Source organism: Diadema antillarum, unplaced genomic scaffold (assembly GCF_040938485.1).
Source record: "Diadema antillarum isolate AM-2024a unplaced genomic scaffold, OU_Dant_1.0 seq00000459_RagTag, whole genome shotgun sequence".
NCBI lineage: Eukaryota > Metazoa > Echinodermata > Echinoidea > Diadematoida > Diadematidae > Diadema > Diadema antillarum.
In genome coordinates, this window is record NW_027271430.1 from 1,199,002 (window position 1) to 1,212,967 (window position 13,966).

The 13,966-nt window shown below is 38.3% G+C and overlaps 1 protein-coding gene across 1 annotated transcript in view; it reads right to left on the reverse strand.

Annotated features, from left to right (window-relative positions):
* The window catches only part of LOC139733001 (neurochondrin-like), a 32,751-nt gene that overhangs the window by 6,766 nt on the left and 12,019 nt on the right, over positions 1-13,966 (reverse strand). The window contains exons 2-10 of the mRNA XM_071643840.1: positions 10,576-10,757; positions 8,078-8,177; positions 7,341-7,491; positions 6,424-6,566; positions 5,642-5,769; positions 4,391-4,450; positions 2,716-2,788; positions 1,752-1,921; positions 1,168-1,353 (exon numbers count right to left, since the gene is read on the reverse strand). Of these exons, the coding sequence (XP_071499941.1) occupies positions 1,168-1,353; positions 1,752-1,921; positions 2,716-2,788; positions 4,391-4,450; positions 5,642-5,769; positions 6,424-6,566; positions 7,341-7,491; positions 8,078-8,177; positions 10,576-10,713 (1,149 nt within the window). The 5' untranslated portion in view covers positions 10,714-10,757. The remainder of the gene's footprint in view (positions 1-1,167; positions 1,354-1,751; positions 1,922-2,715; positions 2,789-4,390; positions 4,451-5,641; positions 5,770-6,423; positions 6,567-7,340; positions 7,492-8,077; positions 8,178-10,575; positions 10,758-13,966) is intronic.

A 13,966-nucleotide genomic window follows, 5' to 3' on the forward strand; every position in this document is an offset into this window, starting at 1 on the left:
TAACGATAGTAGTAGAAGTAGCTGTAGTAGCAGTAGCAGTAGCAGCAGCAGTAGTAGTAGTGGTAGTAGTAGTAGTAGTAGATTAGAAGCAGAGCAGTAGCAATGATTTATCATTATCATCATCACCACCACCATCACCATCAATACCATCACCATCACCATCACCATCACCATCACCATCACCATCACCATCACCATCACCATCACCATCAATACCATCACCATCACCATCACCATCACCATCACCATCACCATCACCATCACCATCAATACCATCACCATCACCATCACCATCACCATCACCATCACCATCAATACCATCACCATCACCATCACCATCACCATCACCATCACCATCACCATCACCATCACCATCACCATCACCATCACCATCACCATCACCATCACCATCACCATCCTCCTTATTATTATAATCGTTATCATTATTATCATTATACTGTTTCAAAGTAGTGTACAGGGTTAACACTTTGCATCGTAAAATTCTCTCAAATTGAAGTCAGGTAATGCTGACTTTCTACAAAACTCTTAAAATTTGTGTTCTTTCTCTTCCACTGGCACCTACAGTCCCGAGCCTCACAAAGGCGCATATGAATCAGAATACAACCAGACACACAAGAAAAAAAAATTTAAAAGGAGCACCCAACCTAGTGTTTCTTTTGAAAATGGAGATAGGATCTCATCTAAATGCATGCTTCAAATTGTGGACGGTGACATAGAGATGGCAAAGAGAGAGAAATTCCTTAATTTCAATGCGCTTTCTGAACCAAATTCAATTGATGAGCATTCCCGAGCAATATCATTCAGTTGCATCTTTGAAAGATATTTCCGTCTTTCCTATTTAATGTGAGGGAACATTTTACGGCTTGCCCTTACAGTATTTTCTGTGATAAGATCTTGCGTTATTCATATCTGTGTGTACTTTACTCTTCCTTTGATGCTTATCCTTGTTTTGTAAACATCTGCCAATTTTTTCAATGCATTTATATTGCCTTTTTTTAACACTGTAATCTTCTGTGAAATTATGACTATGACTGCAATACATGAACATCCCAATAAAATACCTTTTATCAAAGAATCAAGAGTTGGCCTAAATGCATGGAAATCGTGTCATCTAATTCTGATTCTGGAAACATAAAAGTAACTGACCTGTTGCTCCTGGTCCTTGACCGAATTCATGTAGAACATGATGGCACCAAAGGCCCCGGTCATGGCCGAGTGGAGCTGGATGACCTGCTGGCGGTCAAGCTCCAGGGATGGTCCACACGTCAGATACTGGATGCTGACCTCAAGCAGAGTGTAGCAGGATGTCAGCACAGAGGTCTTGGAGTGGATCTACACCACACACAGGCATGAAATTTTTTTAAAAAGGGAGAAATTAATGATGTGAAGATGATTCAGCAAAATAAGAAAACACCAGTTATCACTGCAAATTAAAAAGAAATGAAAATGAAAAGAGAGTCCATAGGACTACTGTATATACCATATATTATGTGAGGTTTTTATTTTCATGAATTTCATGAGTCGGGGATAATATCTACTCTGATCTCAACATGAACGGATGTGCACGCATACATCTCTCCAGCCATTACTGTATTCAAGCACTGTGAATCTAACTACTCGCAAAATTGTCAGGAAGTCCGGATTCACGAAAAATGAGACTCTTAACAAAATACACTGTATGTGGCATATACAGTATACTGTTTGTGCTATCAATGCCTTGTATTACTCACGTATTGTGGCGTGGTGTTTTCGAGAGTCATCCGCGTCTCAACACAAGCCAGATGCACAAGGAGGAGGAAGAACTTTCGCTTGTCGCCAGTCTGCCCCAGGGCCCAGTCCACCCCGAAGCAGCGCAGCATAGTGGCCACCAGTCTTAGAGTTGGGTCTCTTTGCACCTCACCTGGGTGGGGTAAAAACATCCATGTAGCACAAAGGTTGCAACATTCATCATATGAATGATCTACCATATGACTGACTATCACATGGTCTGAGTTATGTCTGAAAACATAATCCCACATGTCACATGTTCAATTCTGTGAACACTGTAAAATGCAGAAAATGGGAAAATCAAGAGACTGTAGACAATGCGAGGCACAAGGATTGTGACTTTGCTATCAAATACTACATGTTTAGACTAATGTCTCAAAACATAGCCCTACCTGTCATGTGTTCAATTCCACAAACATTGTACAATGCAGAAAATCTGAAAATTCTCATAATTGTAGAAATTTGCACAAACTTTGAATAAAAACTCATTTAAAGGTAATACAGTGTGTCCTTGAAATCCCTTCCTGCCATACCAACTTCACATCATTATAAGTTTAGCCAATATTTGGTCAATTTTTGGAGAAAAAAACAACAACATTAATACACGTCTCCTACAACAGCATATTGAAAACTGACTCAAAACTGACAGTCTAATCCTTATCTCAAACTTGGGGGTGGCAGTAAAAACTGATCAATTACTTTTGATTCAATCAATTACACATCCAAATTCTATCACAGTGTTACCGATTTGGCTTAGCTCTTTAGGTAGGGATATATAAGTATCCCTGTTCATAAAATGTGAACCATCACTCATACTGCCAGCCTCTTTTCATGAAATATGGAGTACTACTCATATCACCAGCCTTTGCTGATGAAATATCACCGATCACTGACATTAGAAGAGTCAGCATACTAATCATGGCTTACCCAGCTTACTGCGCAAGGCATCATAGAGCCCCTTGTGGATCTGTGCTCCCCAGTCTGGCACCTCCTCCGGCATCTAGGATAGCAGATCACAGTCATTCAAAATTCACTACTGTGATAGTAGTTACGTTCACACCGTATTCCTTAACTTCAAGCTCAGCTAACTTCAATGATAAGTTTTTGCCCCCTTAACTTCAAAGCGCGTCCACATGACGAGGCTATCATCAATGGTAGCTAATCATTTATGTCAAGATTTTGCCCCCTTAACCACAAGTGAGAGTCACACTCATTGATTAAACCACAGAACCAGAATTTTGCGATGACCCCAGTATGAGGGGCACTGTATTTTAATACACTTGGCAGGTTGACCTGGAAGCTTAGACCCCGTTTACAGTGAGTGAAGAGCCCGGCCTTCATTTCACTGTAAACGCGCAAAAGGCCAAATGCGGTACCAAAATCGGCCGCACATTTGGCCAAGCTCTGGAAGTAGTCTCGGCCACGTCCGGCCGCGGCCGAGCCCAGCCTTTTCTCACTGTAGTGTAAACGCAAACTGGGCCAAATGCGGTACCAAATTTAGTCTGGCTTCCAGACCCTCTGCCCGTACTATTTTGCTATTCAGGATATTAACGCCCTCAACGTCGAAAACTAGCATAGTTTAAGGTGGTTTTGTCCTGCAGAGGTCTTTGCCTTCGGCAAAGGCGGCGGAGTCCAGTTGGCAAAGGGTCTGGAAACCAGACTATACCACATTGCGACCAGCGCCCTCCCAATAATAGTGTTTGTTTACAAGCAGAGCGCCACTACGACAATATATAGAAAGGTTTGAATTAAAAGCCCGGGCCGAGCTCGGCACTGTAAACAGACAAAATTGCGGGGCCGAGTACCTCAATTGAGGCCGGGATCCGCCGCGGCTCGGCCCGGCCCTGCACTGTAAAAGGGTCTCAGGAGAATGGCAGTTCATGGATGTTTCATGCTTACTTTCAAGTTTGCTGATTACTGTGTCACCATCTGCAGCTCATGGATAGAGCATAAACCCCAAGAAATTTCACAGTTCTTTTCAACAAGTCAATTTTAAATGATAACTGAGTGAGTACTTCAATAACTCACAGCTGCCAAAGCTGTTAACTGCTTTGGCAACATGTACTATGGTAAAAGGTCACTGGTCTGCATTATGATGGCAAATTCACTCACACTGCAGGACTAGCAATAGGAAAGAAAACTACAAATAACATAATGATAATAATTTTATCCCTAGTTTTACCCACTAACTTGAAATGATTAAAACAAAAATATTACACATAACAAGCAAAAAATTCATGTTAATTTAGTGCTATGCAAAATGTGCAAAACTTTGCATATCACACAAAAATGTCCACTTTTACAGTATCTTAGAATGGAGTATTTCATTATGTGGAAATTTAATGATTTTTTTGCACCACTGCATTGCCTTGAAAATAATAAACATAAACATTTTCTGAGGTATTATACCTAAGAGTGTTTAATAAAATTGGTCCAGGGTGAAAATCTGCTGATTAGTTTAAAATTTGTCCTGATGAAGACAAGCCTTGAGGTTAGGCTGATGTGCTTGTATACTGTATGACTTGGGGTATTTCCCAGCATACAGGAAAGTGTGCCTTGTACATGCAGTTTTCACAATATTTTGATACTGATGAGCACTTACCCAATTACTCGTGGTGATAATAGCTGACAATTTTTCACACAGCTGAAATTTCCTGGCATCCTGAGAATAAAAGAAATCATCATCATGACCACTCATATACATTGAATTTCCGTAAAGGGATTGTACAGTTTTGGTTGAGACCTAATTTCAGGTTTCTAACATTTTTTTGGTGAGATAATGAGAAACCTCTCATGAAATATGAAAGAGCATGTAATTCTATGAGCAATTCAACGTTTATTTGATGAAAATTGGTTTTGAAATGGCTGAGATATCCAAAAAAGAGTGATTCTAATAAAGTGTGGGACCCACATCGCTTTGTTTTACTTTGTTTTGGATGTTTCAGTCATTTCAAACCCGATTTTCATCAAATAAACTTTGAATTCCTCTTAAAATGGTATGCTCAGTACTATATCATGAGTGTTTTCTTGGTATCTCGCAAAAAGTTAAAAGCCCAATTCTCATCTCCACCAATACTGTACCATCCCTTTAAATCATACAAGTTGAGCTTCGAACACCAGTTTATGATCCTGTGAAGAGATCGAGCTATAATTTTATTTTATTTTTTTGTTATTTTAATTTTTTTTTTATTTTATCTATTTTTTTTTTTGGGGGGGGGGGGCAGAAAGTCTCAGTACAACACATTCAATATCTACCAATTAAAGACAAAAATTGATTGTAGTCTGGTTACTGTCTCATTTGCAAACCCTTGCAAACCACCAAATAAGGGTTGAAAAAAGCATGCATTGGGTGAAGTTAAAGGAGTGATTTTGAAAAGTATAAATAACAAACCAACAGTAAACTCATTGTAACTGAAAAAAAAAAAAGATAACCATCAAACAGAAAGCATATTTCAATGAGAAATTCCTTGTGACTACAGCATTCCAGTGCTATATGGAGACATAGCTTTTAGCCAAGCACACTCAAAAAGATGCTACCCACGATTTCTAAGAGTACAAAGCTTCAGGGAGTTAGTTGATGAGCATGAACATAATGACCAGTAGCAAATTTTTAAAAAGGGAACAGAGTGCTCCTCTATACAATGGTGATGTTGAAGAATTTTATTGCAACATCTTGATACATCACAAAAATGACTGAATTCTCCAATACTTCGTAAAAACATCAAACAACAAAAAACATATCTATATGTGCAAGTTTTTTCTCTTTTATGAACTCATATTTTTTATGCTTAAGCTGTAAGAAATTGTTAGGAGTTTGTGCCCTTTCAAGAATGCAGACTTGGAGATGGACTACCTGATTCTGTTGGAACTCCGTGGCCATCGCACCGATCCAGTGGTTCAGTGCCTGCTCGTTCGTCTGCCACATCTGACGACCATTCCAGTTGAGGAGATGAAAGAGAACTTTTAGCGCCATCTCATGACCTGCAACGTGACAACAAAATGGTTTTTGTGTTGTTACCAAATCATTTGCAGACCTAAAAATTCACAAGGGATCCATCCATGGCAACCTCAAAGTTTTGTCTGTGACGTAAGGCAAAGACATAAAGATCACTGAATCTCTTCAAACACAGCTGAGCTGATAAGCAATCAGCAATATAAAATGAACAATAATGTAAAACCAATGAAGACGAGTCCCGAGGATACTTGGGCAAGTATCTGTGGGAAATGAGTGTTGTAGCAAAATCAGTTTGTCCTTAACAGGTTAACCCTTCATTTGCCTAGACACAGTTTTTTACCTGCATGAACCATAAAAACTTGTCCATGTTGGAAACTCAGATAGCCCAATCAGGTGTTGCAATGCACCTATATCCAACACAGACGCCATGGTGACACAATGTGGACTAGGGGGATTAGGTAATCTCTATCACTTGGAGATTTGTTTCCACATTTCTGTGCCATTCAGAGAAGAAAGAACTAGAGGGTGCATGCTAATTGGTGTACCAAAGCACAGTAAGGGTTAACAGGAGGGGAAAAACAGGAGATGCAGTAACATCATCTACACACATGAATAGACTGTAAAACTGTGTGACACTTCTTTCACTGATAAGGAAAGAAAGAAACACACAAGTGTCTCACCTGGTTCCTCCTTAAGACAGATGTCACACAAGACAGCCACAGTGTTTCCCTTCATCAGCTCTTTTCTGCCCGTCTCTGTGGTCGCTATGCCGACCAACACCTGGTAGGCATCTTCACGCATGGCAGACTGAGCCTCCTCAGTACTGCAAATGGACAGAAAGAATCACAGTATGTCTCTGATTTCAAAAGCGTTGATAACCATGGAGATTTTTTATTACATCCATCACAACTAAAACAAAGAGATAAAATTTCGATGATGTCGCATTCATTTATGTGGCAAAACCACATTCAGTGAAATTCCAGCACCACCATTATCGGTCAAACTTGTCAAAGTTGATATGTGTGACCTCCACATTTTTTCAGTAAAAAATTATAACTTTTAGTGGTATTCATAATTTACTGGTTGAAATAGTTTATTTCAATGTGCACAAACCTGACATGAGTGATGAACACAAATTATCATGCCAAAAAAAAAAAAAAAAAAAAAAAAAAAAGCCTAAAAGAAACTGATCAGCATTGCACAAAGTTTATTGGAATTGAAAATTCTTGTTGTGAATGCTTTAACATATCCTTGCATGTCTCATGACTGGACATTTAACAAGAAGGGAATCTCTTGATGATGTCAAAGAGCTTGCAAGCTGTACGGGAAACAACACTTCTGTCACATGATAAGATGTATTTTTAAACTTAGATTAGACTTCACTAAAGCACTAGTCAACAAAAAGAAATATTAAGTAAATATACAAAGAAGCATTGTTGACCTTAGATGGCTACTGTCCTATATAAACCACAATAAAGGTCTGTCAAAAATGATGGTTATTACACGTCATATCTCTGATTTGACATGCATTTGTAATCACCATAATTGACTGGGAGGATAGATGACAGATCATTGTCATTTAGATTAGAAAACTTACCCACTTTTCATGGAGACACATTCTATGAACTGGGGTATTTTTTCCAGCATTTGCGGACTTTTTGCAAGTTGCGGGTCCGTGCTGAAGCAGGCGAGAAGCGTCATGGCCAGAGACTTGTACATGTTGCCATCACAACCATCAGGCACCGTACCTTGGGGAGAGGAAGACATCGCACTCAAATTTGGCAGCATTTATATTTTTTCACCATTTATAAGGAAATATACAGCAATACAGATATATTCTGTAAGAAAACTCATCAAAATTTAATTTTTTTTAAATGAAAGTACACATTCTCTCAACTTGCTAACAACATAGGGTGAGGGTAATATCATTTTCCCTGCTTTCTGAAGGAGGGAAGTCAAGTGTTCTTTCATTATGCTAGAAAAGTGCAAACATGTTGAATTTTCTTTATATTTTCTTCACATTGTTCTTCATTTGTGACATCACAATCTGTAGTAGTCTTCTCATCCAGTGATGGCTGCACCAACACTTTAAAAATTCATAACTTTTGAACGGACTGTGCAATTTTCCCCTAAACTTCGCTGATGTGTTCTACTAGTATTGCAGCATTCACTCAATCCACATGGATATTCAGGTTTCATTCCCCATTATTATTTCCATTAATCCATTCATGACAGTGTTTAGTTGTGAAATAGGAACTCACTTTCCACAGAGTCCTTATACAAATGCTATCACTACTTTAACTGAGGGCATCCCCAGGGGATATTAGTACTTACTTGAAGTCAAGAGACGAGAGAGGAAGGTGAAACCCACTGCGTCAAAGATCTTTTTTCTCATGGCAGCATCAGACTCTTCTGCCTTCACAATTTTTGTCACCTGGACAAGAAAATGGAATGCTTTTAATGGGGTGATTCTTCTGGTAAAGCTATGATGAATGATATCAATAACAATAATGAACATAATGAACAATCTCCCTACTCTTGTTCAGGACCCAGCCTCTACTGATACTTTCAAAAAAAAATTCTAGAATCACCTATTTGAAGAATAATATCAATGATTATGCAACTCATGGACTATTTTAGATTGTAATTGATTTATTATTTGCTCATATTTGTTAATTGTTAATGTTCATTCTGTGTTACCATCTTGGAATACAAAGCATTCAGAAACATTTTGTAATAGGTGCTATAATTTTTTTCTTCAGATTATCATTATAACAATAATGCTTTAAATGTAAATAAGAAAAAACAATTGCTGTAGTTATACCACTTCTACTACTTCCCCGTGTTCTAATTTGATAAAGATGATGTTCATGATGATTGTGATAATGATAATGAAAATCATTTCCGAACATGGCACTCGCTTTAGCATACCACAACTACACTGCTTCTACAACTCCTAATGGTATGTTCAATAATTATTATTCACTAGTGCTTTTCTACCAGATCAGGGTACATAAAATGCATTAGACAGTGTAAATCATAATCCAGCCTACAATCAAACGCCCACCTGCAATAGGCACATTTTTAGCACCTCAAAGTTTCTTAAAGTGTACCCTACTTTTTGATTAAGAAAATTATACTTACCTATAGCAACTCGCTACATGTTAACTAGATCAGACAGATGAAGAGATGAAAAATTTGAAGCAATCTTCCCATGTGAACCTCTCTCATGTCAGTCTAGTTTGTCAAATGGAGTGCTAATTTGTAGTATGGAAGCACTCAGGAAAATGTCTCCATCATTGGGCCATTAACTGAGCCCACAATGCACTGCCTAATTCTCGATCCTGTACAGCACCTACCATTAACTGCCAGTGAAGCTCAGTATTCTAATGTATCATCTATTTGTGTGTGTGTGTGTCTGTGTGCATGTTGTGTGTATCCTATGTTATGTCGTGTGATGTATCATAATTAACCATGCCCATTACACGCTGCTCACATTTACTACACTTTCCTAACTGTTACGCACAACATTCATGCGTTTATTGTACACCACTGTACCATGTACTGTATCCAATAAGCAGAAATTTTTTGCGCATTTTGTGTGACATGAAACTAGCCCAAGAATACAAGCATATGTCTGCATTTTTTAATGTTATTACTATTTTTATTTATATGTTTTATTTATCACATTTTTATTAATCATATGTTTTATTTATCATATATATATTATTGCTATTTCATATTCTGATCCTGTGGAATTAGAAATGCACTAAATTCATCTTTTCTGGCCAAACACGAAAAAATAACTTTCACAAAAATGTTCACTTTTAACAGTACATTTTAATTTAGGACAGTTATGCACTACATGTACTATTGGTCACCTTTGCAGAATCTAACTTTACCTCTGACCTGTAACCTCTGACATCTGACCTCCAACAGGAGTATAGATATACCAGACTATGCCAAACAAGCTTTCCAGTGAAAGGCCTACTCTAAAACTGTAAAACTGTCACTATTGCTCTGACCTACATCATGTATGACATACATGGAGAATATAAGATGGGGGGGGGGGGGGGCAGGGAGAGTGTTGTTCTAATTAGTTATTCTGGGTCATGAAGTATAACTGTTGTCACAAGTTTCAGTTGCAGCAAGTACACCCTTTTTACCTTGTGAGGTGTGTCCTGCATAATCAACATGTTACAGTTAATATCACCACCTCGTAACAGGACACCACACACGCATGCACTGCTGCACATGGCTGAGCTGAAGACTTACAGGACACCTGCACTGTATACCAAGGGTACTCTGCCGTTACAGACATGTTTATGTTCAAGTCTATGATAATTCCATGTCAAACTGGTATCCTACACAACTGCTTAGAGTTTCACAATATCAAGGAAAACACTAAACAAAATGTGGTGGCAGCAATGTATACCAAACCTCATATCATAAAAGGATAACCTATTGTCAATAAGGTAAAATTTCAGACTTTAATACCTTTGCTTCCTAAAGGATCAGCACATTTTTTTCAATTCAGTGCTATGATTCTCCATCACAAATCAAACCTTTCCAAATATTGTCTATAAACAAATGCATTTCAAAACAAAAATAGGACTGCAAGATATGTGTAATTTTGATACGATTATATCATACTGCACACAAGAACATCGTCAATTTTCTAAAATGAAGAATTGATGTGGGTTTACCCTTTTGGTGCTTTGAGTACCAAGTGGCACAGAAATTCCCATAGCATTGTAGATACTGTCCAAGGTCCATGGTATGAAAAGGGTTAAAGCCGTTACGGACAGTTCTAATGAGGCGCATTCTCTTACCAGCATCAGGGCAGCAAACTTCTCAGTGTCCGTCTTGGCTGCCTTGAGCACGTCTAAACATCTGTCCAACTGGGCAGAAACACCGGACGTCTCCGCCGCCGGACCGGAGCCAGGCGCGGCTGGTACAGGCTTCTCCATGACTGGCTGCTACCCAGAGCACCAGGCAGAGAATATCACGCAATCTTGGGAGGTAGAAAATGTTGGTTGAGTGTTACATGTATTAGGTTTTATACCATTATATGTTGTGTTAAAGTAATAAGGGGCTACATGACCATCATTACCAATGCTCTAACACATATTGAACTCATAAGACAGTGAAATGAAGTTAAAGTATAAGCTACAAGTATAACCCCAAACTTAATATTCGGGTCTGAACCCCTCTCAAAAACTTTAACTATGATTGCAGATAATATTACAACAGTGAAACAAAGTTCAATGTATTAAAGCTCCAATTATAACCCCAAACTTAATATCCCAGTCTGAACCCCTCTCAAAAACTCTTAACTATGATTGCAGATAATACAGAGGCACAGGTGTATACAATGTATACAACGGTGTCATGTAGGTCTATTTATGTCTAAATCACAGTATTTTCCAAACCATTTTGTCTGGATCGGCTCCAGCAAAGAACACCACATTTCATGTTCTTGTTAATCTCTATCTACAGCCTAATAATATAATATTCATGTTGGTCAAGAGGTCCTACGGGATTGTTGATAATACAGATATTTATAGATGAGGAGCTGCAACATAGGCCTACCGATAGTCAAATATCTGGGTCTACAATAAAAGCCTGTCAGTCTCACTTTGCACACAAACTGAGATTAGTTTGTTGTCAACAACATATACAAAAGTACACCACCACTTTCATTTGTAAGCAATCAAATACATAACAGTCATGAGATTTGACACGAATAAGAACACTTCATGAACGTATCAAACTAGAAATGTCGCTATGGTGACTGGTATGCCTCCGCCACAATACATGATTCTCCTAAGAGGTCTATAGTATGTCTTGACAATGTGTGATGACAGTTTAACATAATTAGCAAAATATTGAAATGACATGATTGTCATTGAATTAAGTTTAATTGGATGAATGGCTATATTTTCTAAGGGAGTATGTATTTGCGGATTTGAGGATTTTTACTTGACTTTTGACTCTTTATAAGTTTTATATGCATTGAGTGATTTTCAAGGGATGGAGAAAAAGTTTAATTTCAGTATTAAATAGTAAATTGTTAGCATTTGAACCTCTGGCCTTTGATCCTTGCCCTTTGACCCTATGACCCTAGTATTCCCAAGAGAATCACTGTCAGGCGGAACATGCATAAATATGTACTAAGTTTCATGATGATACCTTGAAGCCACTTCCTAGATAATGGAAGAAGTGAAATTTACCACTTTCACATGACCTTTGACACTTTGACCTTTGACCTTTTTGGCAAAAGACTTCCCAGAGAATCTCTATTGTGTAATACATGTATACACTAAGTTTCAAGAAAAATCCTGGAGGCATTGCATAAATATGAGGGGGAAAAGTGCAATTTTGAAGAGTTAATCTTGACCTTTGACCCCTGACCTTTGACCCCGTGACCCCCAAATTCCCTAGATAATCAATTCCAGTCAGTACATGCATATGTACTTACTAAGTTCCATGAAGATACCTTGAACCACTTCCGAGATATGGAGAAAAAAATGAAATTTCAAAATTTTCACTTGACCTTTGACCTCTGACCCAAAACTCTGTCTTGAGAATCTTCATTTGGTAATACGTGTATACACTACGTTTCAAGAAAATACCTTCAGGTATTGCATACATGTAGATATGGGGGAAATAGTGAAATTTTGAGCACTTGACCTTGACCTTTTGACCTTTGACCTCGAGCATGTGCACCCAAAAGTTGATAGGCACAACTTCGCCCACTCATACATACACATGCCAAGTTCCATTAGGATACCTCCAACGGTTTTTCAGTTACGCTGTCCACAAAATCGATTACGGACGGACGGACGGATGGACGGAAGGACGGACAACCCAAAAACATAATGCCTCCAGCGACACTTCGCGGCGGAGGCATAAAAACATGACTGCATTGAAAATTTAATGGTGCAACATGCCTGCAAAATGTGTATGGATGCAACATAGAATCAGCTGCAATGCACAACGACACAATGAGGCATGTACAGATGTAACTTAGGTATAGAAATTACATTTATGGTGTAAAATTCCACATTTTGTTGTTCTGTATTTGCCTAAAATGACAGTCTATTACAGCTTCTTGCAAACGTAGAACTCGCAACACCTGAGTACATCCACTTCCATGTAGAGCTACATTAATCAACATGAATGCCTCTACGGGTACTGTCTATCTTTCTTCCTTGGCTGCCAACCACCAACAGCTGCTGATGAAACATACACTAATGCTCACTAAAATCATATTTTGAAGGCAAAAATAATACCAAGCAATCAAAATGTGAAAATTGCAAAATATTTTAAGAAAAAATCAAATCTCACCTTTAAAAAATTTGTTTCCTTCTAAAAGAACTCAACATTTTTTCTTATGTTTGACAAAGAAAATATACTACATACCGTATGTTTTATACTAGCCAGCAAGCCTGACATTGATGGCAATTCATAACAATACCAATACATTGTACATGGCCCACATGACCTTTACACACTCTTTCATTCATTACAGAGCATTAGCAGAGCAAAAGATGGCACAAACGTTGTCCAATTGTGCAGTCGGCAGAAATTTTTCTAGAGGTAAAAGGCTGAAAAAAAAAAATGAGTAGTGTATCTGTCATATTGCAAAGCCAAAGTCCTTGCCTCGCAGTACCCTTTCATCAACGATTAACCCATTGAGGACCAGCTGATTTTGCCACAACATGCATTTCCCATGATACATTTGTCGGAGTACACACATTGTACTTGGACCAGCCAAGATGTAACTTACAGTTGCAAGATCGTGCTAATGTTGTCACAGAAGTGTGGAATGAATGAACAATGTTTTACCCCAAGGCTGGGCAGCAGAAGTCTAGACATTGTATACGTTTATCAAATCAACATCGCAGCTCATTGTTGAAGAAAAGACAAGTAGTCCACATATTTCAAGGTAGTACATACAACCTCTGGCACAGACCTGTGCAAAAATACAGCGGGATACTATTAAAAAGCATTTCATGATACTCTTGATGTGTACAGAATAAGGTGAATACACATGAATCGCGGTAATCAGATGAGGTTTCTGACTACAATGTAGTTCTGCATGTATTTGTATGTTGGGAAGCACAATGTTACTGTGTCCCTTAACTTCCCTCTGGTGTTTATACAAAGCAAAGGAGAATTTGTAACTTGACACTATTTATTTCACACTGGGAGTAGTGA